The sequence below is a fragment of the Sinocyclocheilus grahami genome, unplaced genomic scaffold (genome assembly GCF_001515645.1).
Source record: "Sinocyclocheilus grahami isolate Dianchi unplaced genomic scaffold, SAMN03320097.WGS_v1.1 scaffold2640.1, whole genome shotgun sequence".
In the NCBI taxonomy this organism is placed as follows: Eukaryota; Metazoa; Chordata; class Actinopteri; order Cypriniformes; family Cyprinidae; genus Sinocyclocheilus; species Sinocyclocheilus grahami.
In genome coordinates, this window is record NW_015507819.1 from 15,368 (window position 1) to 36,040 (window position 20,673).

General features: G+C 37.9%; 1 protein-coding gene across 1 annotated transcript in view; it reads right to left on the reverse strand.

The window, feature by feature from the left end:
• The window catches only part of LOC107575438 (G patch domain and KOW motifs-containing protein), a 10,361-nt gene extending 1,795 nt beyond the window's left edge, over positions 1 to 8,566 (reverse strand). Inside the window, exons 1-10 of the mRNA XM_016261815.1 lie at positions 8,356 to 8,566; positions 8,079 to 8,248; positions 6,714 to 6,853; positions 3,886 to 3,992; positions 3,183 to 3,384; positions 2,564 to 2,696; positions 1,314 to 1,494; positions 1,103 to 1,226; positions 832 to 901; positions 645 to 730 (exon numbers count right to left, since the gene is read on the reverse strand). Of these exons, the coding sequence (XP_016117301.1) occupies positions 645 to 730; positions 832 to 901; positions 1,103 to 1,226; positions 1,314 to 1,494; positions 2,564 to 2,696; positions 3,183 to 3,384; positions 3,886 to 3,992; positions 6,714 to 6,853; positions 8,079 to 8,248; positions 8,356 to 8,534 (1,392 nt within the window). The 5' untranslated portion in view covers positions 8,535 to 8,566. The remainder of the gene's footprint in view (positions 1 to 644; positions 731 to 831; positions 902 to 1,102; positions 1,227 to 1,313; positions 1,495 to 2,563; positions 2,697 to 3,182; positions 3,385 to 3,885; positions 3,993 to 6,713; positions 6,854 to 8,078; positions 8,249 to 8,355) is intronic.
• Between the last annotated feature and the right edge of the window lie 12,107 nt (positions 8,567 to 20,673).

The window sequence follows — 20,673 nt, forward strand, 5'->3', positions numbered from 1 at the left end:
GAGAGAGAGAGAGAGAGAGAGAGATCACAGTGGAGTCAGCTGTCTTATCCGTGGCTTGTGTACTGCACACATACCAGCTTCATCGCTGTGTCTGTCACGCGACTCTGTTCCCCTTTCGGGCTTTATCTTTACATTTATTTTGAAAGCTGAAGCTCGCGATTATGGTAAGGGGCGTTACATTTCCGACGAGTGCTTGCGGTGTTCAGCCAATCACAATGCACTGGGTCAGCTGGCCAATCAGAGCAGACTGCGCTTGTCGGAAGGAAGGACTTTGTAGAAAACGAAGCGTTTGAGAGAGGCGGGGCATAGAGGACCTACAATAATGTACAGTATTTGAAAAATAATGTTTTTTGAACATTAAAGCATGTCAACATATTCTGTTACACCAAATACACAAAATAATGACCTTTAAAAAAGCATCATATGACCCCTTTAAGTTTCTCATCTGATATTTATATTTTATTTTAGCTTTATTTCAATGATCAAAAATGATATTTAATCGTTTTAGTTAACATTAACAAATTTGGGTATTATCATGATATCAGGAGTGTGTCTATGATGCTTACAATGCTGTCTAAGAAGGCAGCCCACTAGGATTTGGCACAGAGCCATGCTGTACTACACAAGCACGTAAATCTATATACCTGTCCTTTGTGTTCTCCCAGAACCACCATAATGTAGTCTGAGTCGTTCTTTGGTACAATGGTCTCCAGCATCTTCTGTCTAATATCTGAAACAGACAAATGAGTAACACTTACAACCAGCTATTAGACCAAAAAGCCTCACTGTTAAAATATCTCTTATAATGGTCAAGGTCAGAGTGTGTCATACCGTCCAGCAGTCGGCCCTCCTCTGTACGACACACACAGGTGTGGGGCGTCAGGACGTCCTCCACTCTCATCTAAACACATGAAACAAATAAAAAAATTAAAAAACTTAAATGTATACTAATATTTTGTGTCAAAATGTGTTCAGCTCATTTATGAAGACAAGAACACATCCTGTGTGTTTCCCTCCAAAACACCAATACAGACATTTTAGTATCTCAGCATAAAAAACAGATACTTTACGAAACAAACCAGGCTCACTATAATAGAAGCACCTTTGAGTTGTAGTATTTGCCTCCTTTGAATGCTTTATCGATGAAACGCACATGGAGGTCTCTTTGGAGCCATGAGGGGGCTGGAGGTGAGGGCCGCGACTCCTTTGCTGGAGGAGGCTTCTCTCTGGGACGAAGAGCAAGTTCATGCAATTAAATACTGATTCAGTAACATATACATGCAACATACTGTGTTCTTGAGTGTCTGTCTTACCTGTCTGCACTTGATTCTCTGTGTTTTCTTTTCTTCTGATCTCGGTCTCTGTCCTTCCCCCTCTCTCGATCTCTATCCGTCTTTCCTCTGTCATCTTTGCTGTTTATCCTCTGCTCTCGTTCCCTCTGCTGTTCCTGCTCTTTTTCTCTCTCTTTGTCCTTGTGAGCTTTACTAAGACGACCTGATCGACAGAAAGGACCATTTTAACTGATAAAGATCTGGTAAATAAAATTACACATTTTCTTTTTAAAAGAGTAAAAAATAGTTACATTTTTAAAATGGCTTTTTTATTACTATTTGTGTAAACCGGTTGCACGTGTGCAAACCAGCCTATGTGAAATATGTATCCCAGACCACACAGCTTCTGATTACAGAAAAATAAAGCCTTGCTGAAGATGTTTTGGGTTTAAACGCTTGAACCCAACCGGCTTGTTTTCCCACAAGCTCAAAATGTATACTTAACTTTTCTCATTCTATTTAAAGACACCATGAAATCAAAACTGACCCTGTTTACTTAAAGTTATGAACACAATTTATCAGTGCACATTAAACCACATAAAAATCAGAACTCACTTTAACAATTCAGTGAAATCATAATGCAGCATAAAATACTGGTCACAACAATGTGGCCAAGTATAGTGACCCATACTCGGAATTAGTGCTCTGCATTTATCCCATCCAAAGTGCACACACACAGCAGTGAACACACACACACACACACACCCCGTGAACACACACCTGGAGCAGTGGGCAGCCATTTATTGCTGCAGCGCCAGGGGAGCAGTTGGGGGTTCGGTGCCTTGCTCAAGGGCACCTCAGTCGTGGTATTGAAGGTGGAAGAGAGCGCTGTACATTCACTCCCCCCACCTACAATCCCTGCTGGTACAAGACTCGAACCCGCAACCTTGGGTTACAAGTCCGACTCTCTAACCATTAGGCCACAACTTCCATACATGCAATTAAATGCACTACCCTGCAGTACATTACTTCCCTCTGGACATTCAGTTTCATTCAGACATTCAGTCACAATCTGGAAAGCAATTCATTTGCATGGCAAATAAATATTAATCTTTACTTGTCTTTAAAAGCATATTTAAGTGGGGGAAAAAACAGAGAAGATTTATCAAGAATACCAAAGTCAGGACATCAACCTATTTGATTCATTTGTATGTAGAAAACTTAGCCAGAAATACTATATCCGCTTATTTAAAAGTAAAATGACAGTGAACAAACTGTAAAAGCAGACTTACTGAGGTCTTTGCTGTATTTGTCGTATTCCTTACGGGTGACTAGTTTTAAAGAGTGCTGAATGATGGTTACCGTCTTGCCGCCGATGGCAAGTTTGACTACGACTCTGGCGTTATCTGGATCCACTCCCTCTATCTGTCAACGAGACAGTGTGAGAACAAGAAAAAGAGACAGAATGAACAAATAAATAAACAAAATCAGACAGGGAAAGAGCAAAAGCAAATAATGAATGCCAGACTATTATATTCCAAAACAAAAATTCCATTATTTCATTTACATAACTTACATTACAAAATATTTTACATTTGTTTTCCTATATTGTGCATTATTTATTGACACAAGGGGGAGCTAACAACTTCTATTAACCACTAAGCGGATGTGGTTACCATCTGAAGCTGATGTTTTTTTTTTCTAACCCTAACTTTAGAGGTTTCATTTTTTAGTAGATTGATATAAAATCTGACACTTTACCCAGATCACTAATGTATACATTGTGCTTTGCTGCCTCAAAAAAATGCCTTGAATGGCCCATCTTATTTCTTTCTGATCGTTAGTGTGTCAGTACACTGCTTCACCATTACTGTCATAGAAGTGAATATGGATGAAGTAAAGTCCATTCACCTTCCCATACAGGTCTTTATGGGCTCCTGCCAGGACCTGCACATATCCTCCAGGCCCCAGAACCAGCGCCTCCTCTTCCTTCTCCTCACCGGGTTTAGGGCGTCTCTTGGGGACACCGGGCTCCAGGTCTCTAATAGCAGAGCGATCGGCACCCAAACCCAGCCCTTTAGGCCTTAACTGATGCTCTGTGGGCTTCACATCTCTAACAAGAAATAAGAGGAGATTTTTTACAAGAAGCTATTAGGATATTTCAATCATAAACCACAAGCTAACACATCTCCCTCATATGCACATCAAAAAGAGCAGCCTGAGTGTTTCCGTGTTCATAGAAGCAGACAGATGGGCTCGTAAGCACAGAAGATTAAAAAGCGTGCGGCCAGTCCACGCCAAAGATTCTCTCTGCCGGTCTGAAATAATTCTTCATTGCATTTGACATAAAATCATAATCTCACATTATTGATGTCTCCAGCCGGGACAATAATCCCAACACAAGGAAACATGAGTGGAAAAGACTTGCGGAGAGCCAAAAATCACGTGCATTAGAAAGTGCTTATCACACAAAACAGTGACGAAAATATAAAGACACTGCAGAGGTCAAAGATGAAACATGCTAAAGTGGTGCTCGTGGGAGAAACTCTCTCTCTCTCCACTCATTTTAATTACTTCAATTACATTTAACTGGGGGGAAAAGAAAGGTCCTTACTGTTTAAATGTGTGTCCGATTCCCTCTCCTTGCTTCCAGCCCATTCCCTTCAGCACTGCCAACCCATAAGCCTCCACAGGAACACGGTCATAGTCGGCATCTGTGGACTGAATCAGAACTGACATCAGCTCTATAGTATATTCAGTACACACCTCAAACATCTCCACAGAGAAATCAAGCACAGACTGCCAAAGCAATCAAAACCACATTCAGACACAAAACACTAATTAGAAACACACACCTCAACCTACAGAGAAGATGATAATTAGATGAAATATTACAGCTTCTTTATATGCATTGGAACATACAAGCGCTTTGACAGGCAGAGTAAAATTTACTCAATGTCTTTGAGCTTGTTAAATCCTAATCAGGCTGTAGCTGGCGCTCTCACAACAATCTACAAGTGATGGACTTACACTGCAGGAGAAAATGACACTGGAGGTGTGAGTAAGAAAGAGAGAGAGGGAGTTTATGCAGAGTAAGCTGTTTGGATGCAGCAGGAGAGTTCTTCATCACTCATTTTATTAGGACACTCCCTTGTCCTACACGTGAGCGCACATACACACTAAATGCAACAAGAGCACTGCATGTGCAATGACCTTGAACTGCCCTGTGCTGACACCACATTTGCCACCATTACTGGACAACAGCTCCAGCAGCCGCACAACATACGCTGATAGACCACTAATGAGTTTTAATAAAATACACTTCACAAATTAACAAATACCATTTCATTAGAAATCCTCAGCATGTACAAACACACTCATGTGACCCAGATTTGGAATTAATTTAAACGGAAAGATCTGTATCTGCACACAGTATCGTTAGCAGCAAAATACAGCAATCACAGAGTGGTGCAGTACTAACAGCTATTGCTCTTGTAAATTAGTTAGCATACTAAAATGGGATTTTTATTGAGGTCAATTTTTTTGAATAGTTCTTTATTAACAAGGCTGAAAGTCTATTTACTTTCCCATTACAGCATTCACATAAATGCTGTTCTTTTGAACTTAGTATTCATCAAAGAATCCTGAAAAATTGTATCATGGTTTCTACAAAAATATTAAGCATCTGCAGCACCACTGTTTTCACTGATCATATTAAGAAATGTTTCTTGAGCAGCAAATCAGCATATTAAAATTATTTCTGAAAGATCGTGTGACACTGAAGACTGGAGTAATGATGCTGAAAATTCAACTTTACTATCACAGAAAAATATTACTTTTTAATATATATTCAAATAGAAAACTTATTCAAACACAATATTTTAAATTGTAATAAGATTTCACAATATTACTGTTTTTGCTGCATTTTTGACCAAATAAATACTACTTTCAAATCTTGCTGACCACAAAATTTTGAATTATAGTATATAGACAAAACATATTAGCTGTTTTTCTTATTAAACAACTAGAGCTGTCGCAGTGAAGAAATTTCCATTGCAGTCATTTTGAGTGGCTCAATATTTGTCTAATTAAGCTCACTGGTATATTAATATATGTATAATAGTAAGTGCCAATTCTCGAATCTGACTGGACAACAGTGTAATTGACATTTCAGCAGTATCAGTACAGTGACGCTAATTTTACACAGGCTGTCAGTCAGTGCAGTTAAATTGTTACACCAGGAGGTGGAGGGAAGAGACCGTCATTACGGGTGAGTCAACTAATACATTTAAAAACGTTGTTTCATTGATAACTGAAACAAGGTGTTGAAATTACTTTAACTTTGAGCACCACTTTACAAGGCTCAACCGACGATCAACACATTACCTGTAATGCTGCAGCTCTTTCAATTCATATAAAATCAATGCATTCAACAGCATTGACGCCAGTCATGGGAAATCCCTTTAAACGCTGAAAGGATGCTGTGACAAAAATATCGCTTTCATCTTCTGACAACTGATGGCAAACATTTTGTTTTTTTCACAAATATATGACTTGACCTGAAGAAGGATAGACGCAGGTAATCGCGCATGCTCAGACGATCTCTCTCTCTCTCGGTTTAGTGCAAATCTACTGAACCTCTGTACAAATCACAATGGAACACAGTCTTAATGACGTAAAATGAGCCAGTTGGTGTAAAAATATTACTCTCTTCACTCTTGTTATGATTATTAACTTATTGAAAATTCAATACACATGCATTAAGTGTAAAACAAGAAGGGTAAAGCCTCATGAAAAAAAAAAAGAAGTGAACATCACGATTGTGGCGGTTGCTTGTCATACTCTGCGATTGGCTTGTCACTTTCGGCTATTACAAAATTGCAGTTTTCGCTACAGCCCAATCAACTTTTGGCTATTAATCTATAGTCAAATAGCTTATAACATTAGCTAGACAAACTACAAAAACTGAATACTACGAGCTATTTTTAATTCTTGAACCATTAATGCTGAGAATTTCTTAACTCTCAGAACTCACAAAATGTTAAATCTGTATGATTGTGACTCACATTAATGTCACAGTCATGTCCTTGTATAAGGCTATAGCGCACACTTCCTTTTCATCCTGCAGTGTAACCTCACACTCATTCCCACATTGGATCTGAATTCATCCTGGATTCATCCACATTGGATTCATCCTGCTTTACAAGATTTTCCCATTTAATTTAATACAATTTGCTATGATGAACTCAACACTAAAATGTATCCTATGAGCAGGATTCTCAGGAGACAAAGTATTTACAAAAGCCTTAATGTGTTAAATAAGTAACTTGACCAAAAAGCATATTTCCATGCTGAGAACCAACATTCATTGCTGGATAGACCAGCTGAAAACAGACTGCCTGTCCTTCCATCCATTTTTTGTGTCCATCATGATGAACCTACCGACTCTGGTCGCAAATCCACATTGACTTTGTCTCCATCCTCAAAACCCTGAGGGGCCTGGTTCTGCATGAGAAGAGGAATGGCAAAGTTCGGATCCATCTGCGGTCCGTTCTTCCATCTCTCCTGGTGCTTTTGAGACTCTGTAGTAGATGACATTAAAACAGAACTATTACATTATTCGTCATTTTAGCAGATGCTTCCGTGTACAAAACTGACTTGCGGCATTTTTACTACAGTAACAGAAAGGGTTCCACCTACAATCTTCTGCTTACCTGTCCTATCTATAATTATCTATAACCACTAAGCCACATTATTGCCACACCAACTAAGTTATGAGAATTACTGATGATACATTTCATGTCAAGCATTACATCAATGAATAACCAATGGATTTAAATACTATACAAACTACTACTGCATAGAACCACATGGATTATTCCATTAGCCCTTGTGAAAAAGATGTACACTTTAGCATACTTAAAAAAACTAAACAAAAACAAAAGCTTATTATGGAAATAATACACTTTAAAAGAATATACTCAAGTGCAAACTGAATGTAATGTTTCAAGACCCTGAACTGTATGTTATTTGCAATTAAATGAAAAGGTATTATAGTTTACATTTATATTAAACAATTAGTTGAACTTGAAATCGCTGTTTTGACCCATTTTAGTACATCTTTATGTGTAATTTCATAATTCTATCATCTTTGAAATATGATTAAACAATACTGTTGAATGCACCAACAAGCATTTTTGGTAACTAAAATATACTTTTAGTAGAAATGACAGACTATTTGAGCATATTTAATTTCTAATGAAACTTGTATTTAAGCATATTTGTAATAACATATTTGTAACGATGGCATTGCGATTTGGTACATTTAAAATATATTTCATATATGTATTACTAAACAGACTACAGTTAGAATTATAATCAGGTACTTTACATGTACTTTAATATGTTACTCAACACATCAAAATTAGTGTTTTTTTAACAATATACTTCTAAGATTTGAAGCACACTACAAGTGCAAAGGAAACCCACTGAAAACCTAAAGCAAAGCTGGCATCTCACAATTAGACAAGGTTATGTTTTAAAACCTAGTGACACTTAACATTTAAGGGCATCTTAGGCCATGTTTTACAGTACAGTGTCAAAATTGTCTAAATACCATGGAATTGAATAGTTACAATACTCACGTACAGTGTTATTACCATAGTACTTCCGAGATAATACCATAGATAATTTAACTTCCTGGTCATTTTACATTAGTGAATGAATGCCCCCTAGGTATGGTAGGCATCTTACTAGGTTTTGAAACACACCGAACCCAGCAGAACGAATAAGAGTCGAGCAACACACCCTCGATGAGCTCTTTGACGGCTTGAGACTCCACCGTGTCCTGCTCCTGCTCCTGCTCCTGCTGGGACGGGTCTCTGCTCTTGTCCCCTCGCTCAGCATCCTGCCGGTACCAGCGGTTCTTGTGGATCAACGGGATGACCAGCTCCTTCGGTTTCTCCACCGGTTTGGTTCTGTAGAAGTGACAGACACATAAGAGTTGAAGCATATAAATAATCAATGTCATACTCCTTTCAGTTAGATTATTAGCTAACCTAGCTAACGTTAGCCTTCAACTCACCCTTTAAGTTCTTTCCCTTCGACTTCAACTAAATAATCTCGCTCTTCCGCTTTGCCAGCTTTAACCTTACTTAATGTTTTACTAAAAACGAAAGATATTGGACCAGATTTTTTGCCTTCATTATCTTGGCTAATATTACTATTCACTGATTCACGCTCCTGATGCTCCGGCACCGCCATGTTTGTTGTGTGTTGTAGTCGCTGGTAAATGTAGTTTTATTGTGCCCACATCATTATGCATGAAGGTCTCAAAAGACTACGATTCCCCTAATGCAACAAGTTACGCACGACTATACTAATGCTGCGTTCACGTCCTCCTGGGACCAGTTGACAAGTCGTAATTACGACGTCAGGTGCGTTCAGGTCAGTTTAGTCGGCACAAGATGGCGGTGTACCTTCTTTTAATAAATTACAAGAAAATACAACAGGGTCTGTTAACTCTGCTTATAGAAAATGAAGAGCAGAGAATTCGCATCTGGTGTATTTTGAGTTTTTAATATTTTTTTTAGACCAGGATCCCAGTATAACTGATTTTCAGCATCAACAAATGCTAAAATACAGAGATTTTAAAAAAAAAGCTGTTAGCTAAATGCAACATGGCAAATCAAAAGATTTTTCACATATAGGTGCAAAAATGATAGCATTTTTTACTTGGATTTCATTAACTAGCTGCGTAACAAGAACATGTCCAATTTAAGTTTATAGGACAACTAAACTATAAATTTATAAAAAAATTTACCGTCAACTACAGACGTTGCATCCATCGATTCTGCCATGTTTCTCATTGACACGCTCCCAACTCGGAAACTCTGGGCTTAAAATAAATTTTGAGTTTCCCACTCGTAATAACGACTTTTGTGGTGGCGTTCATGTGCATTCAACTCATAAATACGATCTATCCGACATGATTTGAACGCAGAACACACCATAATACGTTTAAATTTTTTAGATAAATTTGAGAGGAAATATAGAGTCTAACATTATTTAAAGGGGTCATATGATGCGATTTCAAATTTTCCTTTCTCTTTGGAGTGTTAGAAGCTCTTGGTGCATAAAGAAGATCTGTAAAGTTGCAAAGACTAAAGTCTCAAATCCAAAGAGATATTCTTTATAAAAGTTAAGAGTCAGCCACACCTACCTAAAACGGCTCGTTCTAACACGCCACCACATATCTATGTCACTATGTGGGAAGATTTGCATAACGCCGCCCAAATGTTCACGCAAAGAAAGAAGGCGTAACTTTTATTCTCACTGTAGTATTGTTGCCGCTGCCGCCATGCCGTGGAGACGCTGTGTTTCGTTGTGTACTTTGTTTGGTCTTCCAAAAGAGGACGATATCCGCTTCGTCATGCCTGGAGCTGATCCGTGCTGGTCGCTGAGGGAATACATCAACTACGTGCTGTGGATCACCGGATCGGCTTTCACCGTGGACGAAGTGGAGTCCAGCCCGGGGTCATCACATGTGTTTGCCGCAAGCCCTCCGGACGCCCCTTCGTCGAATCCGCCTGCCGTCCCGTTCTCAAGCCCGCCGCCTCTGCTCACTCTAACCCTCCAGCCATTCCTCACTCTAGGCCGCCGCCGCTCACTCTAGCCCGCAGTGTGTGACACTGTGTTTCGTTGTGAAAGCGAAACTACTTTGTTTGGCCTTCCAAAAGAGGACACGACTAGAAATCAGTGGTTTAGTTGTATTTACAACACTGTTCCAGAACAGTTCAACCCAAATATTCAGATTTTATGGAGGACTCTTTCCTGATCCTGGTAGAGTAGACTACAATGCCGGCTGTTCTGACTCACAGACTGTAAGTATGTTTTTTATATTTAAAGAATTTGCCACTGACGATTCAAACGCGAGTTTTGAGCAGTGTAGAGTAGCGCTTGTTGTTTGTCATTTCTCCGATCACAAATGCAGACATGGGTTTATGTTTACGCGGCGCGATGCAACGCAATGCGTAAAAAGCTGGCCAATCGGAGCACACCTCGCTTTTCAGACCGATGAGCTTTGTAAAAATCGACATGTTTCAGAAAGGCGGGGCATAGAGGAGAAACAATAATGTACAGTATGTGGAAAATAATGTGTTTTTTGAACCTTAAACCACATAAACACATTTCATTACACCAAATACACAATGTTCTTTTTAGCAACATCATTTGACCCCTTTAAGCATAAAGAATTGTTCTGTTATTGTGTCACCAAAATATTATTCAGGGTTAGCCTTAGCATTTTGGGGGCCCTAAGCAGATTTTAAATCTACATACCCCCTAAAAAACCCTACATACGGTTTCATCTAACCACCACCCCCATCCTCCAATGTGCATATCCTACACTGACACCTTATTGTAAAGTTTTAGAAAATTGTCTTACTCATATTTATCTAGATATAAATTATCTTTATATTTTATCAAGATATAAATATTACGATATATTTACTTGAGCAAATTTTTTAACCGTTTAACCATTACTTTCAGAGAATTATATAAAAATGTAAGATTATGCTTTAATAAAGCAAAAACACCTGCTTTATGCTTTCCGCACATAATACAATGCAATTTTGTGGAAAAAACATGGAAATAATTGGTCATTTGCATTGTATTTTTATTTGCTTCTTCAGTGTTGTTGTGTGTTTTGGTTCTTTTGCTGTAAGGACCTTTGAAATAACTGAAATCATATGGCAAAGTGATATGGACATGTAATGTAAAGACCTGCCTGGAACTACTTTAGCCGTGCATTTGCATTTCCCTGAAAATAATTGCACACCTTAGAACGTTTATCAACCAATCAGATTTAAGCATTCAACAGCCCCTGTAGTATAATTCTAATTAATATAGGCTAGTTCTAACTGGTTCAACTCACCTTGCAGTGACCCCTAATTTAACTTGGGGTGAAATTTGCTGTGAAAAAATTCATTGAATGTTGTAATGAGTTATGCAACTTATATCTAAAAGCGCATACAATTTTTCAAATTCAATCCAGTTGTTTATACTTTGCCAGTGAAGTCGGGTCATCAATTTGTCCTGAACAGAGTTTCAGTGACTGAGGCAAGACATCTCTTCATGACTGGCCCACAAAACCGTTCATATGTGACTCTATCTCCCTGCCAAATCTTAGAATATGCACACAAACCATGTCTATGCTTTTTTTTTTAAACCAGACAGAGTTCTGCTGAAAAAACAACAACGGTAAACCAGCTTAAGAGGGTTTGCAAGTCTTAGTTGGTTTATGCTGGTTTTAGATGGTCTCCCAGCCTGACCAGCTGAAAGAATGTGCCCAAAGTCCATCTAAAACCAGAAAACCAATCTCGGAGATCACCAAACCATCAGGTTCCAGCTTGTTTAGCAGGGGGAGTGTATTTTTAATTTAAATTTTATATTGAATTTAAATGCACTTTCACAGTAGTTTCCCAATTCACTTCCCTCCTAAATCATCTCATTTCACCTGTCCACATTTCTCTCCCTTGACCTGAGGTGCTTTTAACAAAACCGGCAAACTACCTGCTTCGTTTACACGAGGGGCGGTTCTTCCCCTTATATCTTTCCATCCCCTCAGCGCCTCCAATATCGCTTCTTACTCTTATTACACTGTTCTTCCCTTATCGCCTGCGCCTGGGAATACTGAAGCGCGCGCAAGATGCGATCTGGACCGGTGACACGCATCGCTTCTTCCCGCAGCAGCATGTCTTCACGGACATCCGTGGCTCTCTCCTCCAGTGCATAATCCATACTGTCGCCGTGTTCCGCCAGACTCATAACCGCTGCAATGTAACCGATCAGCGCATTATTCAGAAAGTCAAAACAATTGCGCGGATTAAAACGCCCCAGGACATGATGAAGAGAAAGCGATAACTATGAAGGTAAGATTTGGGCTCTGCCATTGATTGTAAGTGGACGTGTTGCTGTGTGGAACTCACTCACGGTGTTGATGTCAAGAGAAAAAAAAAAGCTATTCAGTTTGTTTAGGACATAAGTTATCTCTGGCCTGAAAGCCACAATCCTATGACAGTGGCTGTTGTTTTGGAGCGTCTACAACCAGGTGGAAACGCGCTGTCCGGTGTGTTTTTCTTTTTTTCCCCGCAGCTCATCACGGGTCCCGTTCCCAGCTGAACACACACTGTCCTCATCTGCGTGCAGACCGTGTTCTCTCTAGACAGCAGCCAGCTACAAGTCGTGTAAAGTTATAGCTACATCTCGCAGCATCCCTCCGAATAACTAACATTTGGGAATTATTTTTTAGGAATGTGCAAATCTAGTTTTCATCCATGTATATAGACGCGTTTAAACGGATGCTTTTTGAGCGGCTGAGTTGTTTGAAAAGAATGTGTGTGTGTCCGCAGCAGTGCAGGTGAGTGTTTTCTGCTGAATATCCGTGTGTCTGGATGTTTGCTCTGTAAATGTGGGTGTGGGAGAGACCCGAGACAGAAAGATGCGTTGAGTTTGTGGTTACCAGATACAGTTTATGACTTAGTGTAGTTCTGATTATTTTTCACTCATTTTCCAAACTCTATCTATCTATGCTTTTTAAATTTTATTTTAGACTGTCATTTAGACCAGTGTTTCTCAACCAGGGGTCCGTGGACCCCTAGTGGTCCTTGACGTAAGGCCAGGATATCTGTATAAATTGTGAATTTTTGTATAAATGTTGTATATTTTGACAAAGAAAAATCCAATATTGCTGATGATATGGCAAAATACTGGATAAGTCAACTAACTTGAATTATACTTGACTGTATTTGGTCCTCACAAAGAAACAAATGATACATAGATTAGTCAATTTTGTTCTGGGGGTCCTTGAGGATGGTTCTGAATTGGACTGGGGTCCGGTACGCCAAAAGGTTGAGATTCACTGATGTAGACAACATTTGTTCAGCTTGAAAACGTTCCTTCATTAGTTAATTTTTTAGTTTTATTTATTTTGTCTCTATAGATAATAACTTCTTTATGAAGTACAAATATTACCTTTGTATACATTTGTTCTTTGATAAATGTTGACATTGACAATATGAAGACTTAATATACTATTTGTTCATTTATTTATTTGTTTTAAATAATAAATATTTAAGTATGATTTAGTTTATATTAATTTACATATCATTAACAGTTATTTATTAAGTATACAAATAGGCAGTATAAAATTTCTAAATAATTAGTATTATATATTACGTAGCCTAACAATATATAGTTTGAATCTTAATAAAAATGAAACAAATAATTGATATAAGATAAATAGTAACACTTTACAATAAGGTTCCATTAGTTAATGTATTAACTAACATGAACAAACAATGAGCAATACATTTATTACAGTATTTATTAATCTTTGTTAATGTTAGTTCATGAAAATACAGTCGTTCATTGTTAGCAAGCACAACTTTTGATTTTTAATACACGTTTAATAAATTATGTAGAAGTATTGTTCATTCATAGTTCATGTTAACTAAAGTAGTTAACTAATAAAATGAATCTTATTGTAAAGTGTTACCAGATAACTAATTGTATACTTAATCAATAATAATATATTAATTAATATAATATTGCTATATATATTATTTGTTTTTCTATATATACTATTGATTAATAATATGTTAATTTATATATATATATACATAATTTATTTGTTGGTATACTAATTATTTACCTTCATCATCTGTACATTCAGATGAATCCAGACATGCACAATCCCAATTTCTTTAGTTTGTTTGTTTCTCGAAAAATGTATTGATGCTGTAAATCTGTTACTTTGAGGTTTTCTTCCATGGATGTAATGCACACCATCTTTCATGTTATCAGCTTTCATGTGTTTGCATTTAATCAGGTTTCAAATGAAAAGCATGCATGTGTGAATATGTTTATATGACTTTGAATCACAGTCATTTGTATGTGACTGGTGTACGTGTCAAAGAAACAGGCAGAGAGATGCTGAGTTGTTGAGGTGTGTGTTTGGGTGTGTCTGTCCTGATGTGCTACTGAAATAATGAATGTTGTGACCCAGACTTCACAACAGTGTATTGCTGAAGGATAACCTTGAGCAGTCAAGGTTATCCTACAGTTATGAATCATTCATTAATATGAGAAAGAGAGAGCGAGGAAGAGACAGAAGTCTGAAGAAAGCAACAATTGTAATATTCCCCATCCCGAACCCTTGAGAAACACCCCCTTCACACTACAGGCTGTGTGTGTGTGCATGAACATATGGAAGTGTGTGTACTAATGCTAGCCTCTCCTCACCTTCTCAATTTCAGCTAAATTATCTATCCAACTTCTGGTCAGTTACTTATAATCGTCTTATTGAAGCTGTCTGAATGTTGCTTCATCTGATAGCTGAGCGTCTGCTAATAAGATGATTCTGATCCTCTGCAAAACATGTATTGTGCGCGGTTGTTAATTGTGTAATTATATGCACAGTCCACATCTCACTTCATGCATATTCAAGGTGATGTGTAGAAGGTGTGGTTGAAGGAGAGAGAGATGTGAGGATGCTGCAGTTTACCCTTGCTGTGTAGGACAGCACTCCAAGACAGTTCTGCTTCTTTGAGCTCACTGTTTGCATTACAAGACCATCACTATCTGCTAATCTGTTTCAACTTATTCAGCTCAGATGTGTAATGGAATTGACATCAGTCATTATGTGAGAAATTGTGAAGGTCGTTTGGAAAGGAAGGGATGTCACACTACTGCAAAAATTTATTTTTCAAAGTTGTAAATAAAACTAAACTACTTGCCATTTATTTTAAATGAATTGTGACATTTACTAGAAATTTCTGAGTAAAAAAGTTAGTTCATCCAAAAATGAAAGTTCTGTCATCATGTTCTAACCATTATGACTTACTTTTTTTCCATGAAACATAAATGAAGATACTTTGAAGAGTGTTTATGCTGCTCTTTTCCATACAACTAAAACATGTATTAACCAGAGGCTGTTTAGTCTCAGCCTCAGACATCACTCCCACGGACCGTTGGCTGAATGTCTGATGCATATCGCACACAAAATTGGAAACACTTCGGGAGTTTCGAAGTCGTCATCGGATTGGTTGAATTATACAGGATTTTCAGGAGACGTGTGTGTCGCGTTCTTTAACATTCTACCTGGAAACAAATATGTTGTGACGCCAAACCCCCTCATGTTAGAAGAAAGCCATTGTGTTTACAACTGTGACAATGAGCGCTTATCAGGATCAACTAAATGCTGGATTTTCAAAACTATGTGAAATATGTCAAGTTTGCGGCATAGACTCTTTAAAATACGTCCAAAAGTTTTACACACCGGTCTGTTATTGTGGGGACATTTCCACGCCCCTAAACATGACGCGGAACAAAACGAAATGTGATTGGTTGCTTTACCTGTCAGTCATGTGGCCTCTTGGGCGGGCCTGGGCCATTCAAAGTGACCAAGATTCCCAGACCTTCTGCCATCAGTCTGAAGGTCTTGCTACGCGAGACTAGAGGCTGTTAAGTTTGCCATTATCTTTTATTATTTCTTAGAAAAATAAAAGTCATGTGGTGTGAACAAAACTAAATTAAACAGGAAATTATTTTATAGAGAGGACCACTGCAGATGCTCACAAATTTATGACAAGGTCAGCAAGTCTCTTATATCATTTATCCTTTTTATGATAAGGCAAGATTAGTGAAATGTCATGTGGTGCGCCTCTCCAAAAACAAAAAAAAAAAAAATGAAATTATTTAATTATTAGCCTAAATAATAAATAAATCGATTTTTAAGTCTATATGTACACTGACATGTATTCAAGGTGTAAAGAAAGTATGTTATTATTTTTACTTGGTTGTCACACCGCATTACATTTTTAGAGTTATTAAATTAAAACTTTTTCAAAACCATATGAAGCCCACATGAATATAAAGAGTACATTTACAGGGACTTGGCTCATTTATTTGAAACACCTTTTTAAAAAATAATTTAAAAAGGTTTTTACTTTCTTTTGTCATGGACTCTCCTATTTTTTGACCTAAATGCTGTTGGTACATAATGACTTAAATTTCCTTTTGTATTTAAAAATATGGCTTGGATTGACATGAGGGAGTCGATGATGATGAAATGTTCATTTTTGGGTGCACTGTCCCTTTAAGCATAAAGTAATGGCACAACACAACATCCCCTTACCGCCAAGGGCAAAAAAAAAAGTATAGTAAAACTATCAAAACACACCAATCAATGATCCAAACTGTTTGAACACTTAAATCTTACCTTGGGTTAGTGAAGTGTGGCGCAGTTGAGATTGTATTGTTCTTTATCTTCCCACTATTTAACCTAAGAGTCAATACCTGGACCATAGTGCCTCTCGCTTCATTATCCAGACCAAATGAACCTTGACATATCTGTTGCTTCGAACAACACATATAAGTCTGAACGGTGATGGAGGCATGGCAGGTAGGGCATAAGCTGTAAAATTGTTACAAGAGAACCGCACACAGCCTTGAGCTGTAGGCTGCACTGAAGAGGCGAGAGGAAGGGCTGCAGGGATCAATATCAGTGAGCAAGAGAAGAGCGAGGGATGGAGAAACAGAGGGGTAAGAGACTGAAGAAAGGATGAGGAGGCGGGGTGAAAGGAGAGAAAAGGAGGCTGGTGGGGAGAGAGAGCTCAGAAGGGAGCGATGGAGGGTCACCTTCAGCGATGGCATCTGATTCAGCACAATCTTTCCCACTCAGGTTACTGCACTGTGACCTAGCCGAGCATGCTGGGACTCTGAGGCCAAGCTTCTTTTCCTGTTTCATTTCCCTTTTCTATCTGTCCTTCTGTCTGTTTTTCCTTTGACATTTCATCTATACAAACTCAGTCTCCTCTTATTTTTGCCCTTCTATCTAAACACAACTCAGGATTCATGATTTGTGATGGTTTTACTTTCTCCAATATCATGTCATTGTCATTGTCTAGCTTTAGAGTCTTTAGTCATGTCACAATATACCAAGACATTTTTTTTCTTGTGTTTGGGTCATTTTTCATCTGCCTTACGTTGTCAACATCTTAGTCTTTCTCTCGCTCTCTATCTCTATAGACAATCACCACTCCCACGCAAGCATTTTGCTCTGTCATACTTTTGTTTTGGGTCTTTGCACATCATGCAGAGACAATTATGTTTTATCTCTGACAATAAAAGCCTTTCGACAAAGAAAAAAATACAATTAAAAGCTTTCATGCATGTCATTTTGCATTGTCACTTTTGATCTATGACTGAATCTCTGAAGTACTTTGCTTGTTTTTTTTCCATCCATTTTTGGGATGGATCATTGTTTCCAAAGAAACGTCAGATCATTGTGTTTTTACACAAACATGTTAGACTAGAGGCTTGAATTTTGACAATGTAAACTATCATTGAAAATTTAATTTTTAATATATTTGTTTTTAATATTTTTATTTAAAATAATTCATACTTTTATAGAGCAAGGATGCATTAAATTGATCAAACGTGACAGTAAAAGACATTTCTTCTAAACTCTCGCTATTGGTTGAGCTGGAAATACTGACGGATCTGCCCATATGCAAATGTAATGTGTACATATGCTATGCAAACAAAAGTATTGGTACACCTGACCATTACAGTGACTTTAATGACATTGCATTAGTCATTAGCAAAATACATAGACATTAATATGGAGTTGGTCCCCTGAAACCCCTAAAAAACAGCCCCATAGTATTAACCCTCCTCCATGATTCATCACTCTACAGGTTTTCACTGCTCCAGAGTCCAGTGGTTGTGTGCTTTACACCACTCAATTCAGCGCTTAACATTGTACATGGCTTTTCACTGTATATAGTAATTATCGTTAATTATCTTACAGTTAACCAATTAACTTCAGCATGTGTACATGTTTTTTTTTTAAGATTACCAAGTTTGTTAGTGATTTTATTTTTGTAAGCATTATTTGCTTGCAGTATCACCCCACCACGGGTGACCAACACAGCGCTTTGCATCACCCTGAATAATTTTGAATGATCTTAACAGTAGATTGTAAGGACACTGTTATGACTATAATCTGTCATGTAATTCATGTCCATCAATAATCTCCATTTTTTGACAGCTTTCAGTGCAGGTTCATTGCAGTGTTACTAAAGCCTCAAGCGTTACTAGCCTCAATTTTTCTAATTACATTATCATTAAATGTTATGAATCTTTGCTGTTTTATCTCTGTTTTTTTTTCTCTGAGCAGCGTCTGAACTGATAAATCTCTTTCTTGCTTTAGTCACCTTCTAATTAGTGTCACAAGCCTGGAGCCCCTGTTTATCTTCACTGGCCAAAGGAAGTTACTCATCTTTATTTTTTATCTCCCTCTGTCCTTTGGGTGTTCATAATAATGAAAGTGCCATGAAATGGCTTGCTGTTATCTAACCCAGACTTACATTCTACAGTTTTAAAAGTTTGAAGGAATAGTTCACCAAATGAAAATTTGCTCAAAATGTACTCTCGCTTAGCCCATCCAAGATGTAGATGACTTTATTTCTTCATTGGAACAGATTTGGAGAAATGTAGCATTACATTACTTGCTCATCAATGGATCCTCTGCAGTGAATGGGTGCCGTTAGAATGAGAGTCCAAACTGCTGATAAAAACATCACAATAATCCACAACATGACTCTAGCTTAACAGTTATTGTTTTGTGAAGTGAAAAGCTATTTGTAAGAAACAAATCCATCAGGGTGTTTTAACTGTAAACCGTCACTTCTGGCCAAAATACTAGTCCATAATCCATAATAATGTTTCCTCAAGTGAAAAAGTCCTCTCACATCAAAATCCACCAATATATTTGTTTAGAACTGTTTTGAACTGTTTTTACTTGTAAATTGTGCTGGATGATCTGTGCATATTTCACTCTTGATTCAGTCGAGACGACTTTTCACTGGAGAAAGCAATATTAGAGGACTCGTAATTTAGCCAGAAGCAACAGTTTGAATTCTTGGAGTCGTATGAATTACTTGTGGATTTTTTTATCAGCTGTTTGGACTCTCATTCTGACGGCACCCATTCACTGCAGAGGATCTATTGGTGATCCATTCGTGATGTAATGCAAAATTTCTCCAAATCTGTTCTGAAGAAGAAACAAGCTCATCTACATCTTGGATGGCCAGAGAGTAAATTTTAAGCAAATTTTCATAATTGGGTGCTCTCCTTCCAGAAAAGTCTGCATTACAATGATGCTTTTCTTTGAACATCTACAATGTGACACTTAAACACTTACAGCGATAATGAATTCAGCAGTCTCTGAAAAGTCAGTGGCCCAGGGTAAGGTCGGCTATGACAGTAAATCTCAACCTTTTGGCGTACCGGACCCCAGTCCAATTCAGAACCATCCTCAAAGACCCCCAGAACAAAATTGACTCATCTATGTATCATTTGTGTCTTTGTGAGGACCAAATACAGTCAAGTATAATTCAAGTTAGCTGACTTGTCCAGTATTTGGCCATATCATCAGCTATATTGGATTTTTCTTTCATGGGAACGTCATGTCAAAATATACAAAATTTATACAAACATTCATTCTTTATATGGACCCCCTGGCCTTACGTCAAGGACCACTAGGGGTCCACGGACCTCTGGTTGAGAAACACTGGGCTATGATAATGAATACAGAGATGAACATCCATTGTTCCACATTCTGACCTCGAGCAGACACACAGTGCCCGATCACATGACTCTATACTAGTTTCATTGGCACACACAATGTATAGCTTATAGCATTAGTTATTCATGTTGTCATGAATGAGATGCCATGGGTGTTCCTGGAATAAAGATTGATTAAAAAAATTGGTCTTATGAGGAAACAGATATATTTAGAGAGAAAACAACAATGGCGGTAGATGTGACAGATTGTTTTGCTCCAGGACTGTATGGAATTTCACTGGTGAGCCATCCTAGCAGAACAGAGGGGTGGCTGCGAAAACAGATATGGGGTGGTCAGCTCTTTCCTGACCTTAAGGGTCAGCATTTTCAACACTACATGTAAAATATGCAGCATCTTCATAGAGCCACCAGCATTTCTAGTTCAGCCGTTTGAAATTTATTTAACAAAACAGTTTTTCTAAAGCAGAATATCTGCTATATGGAAAGTATAGCACATCTAAGCTAATATTCTAATCATGTTGTTTGTAATTGAAAGATTAGGTGACACAAGTAAATCTGCCAGTATCAGTAATGACAAATAATTAGAACTGAATGAAAATAAATGATAGATGTGACAGATTGTTTTGCTCTGGGACTGTATGGAATTTAATTGGTGAGCCATCCTAGCAGAACAGAGGGGTGGATGCGAAAACGGATATGGGGTGGTCAGCTCTTTCCTGACCTTAAGGGTCAGCATTTTCAACACTACATG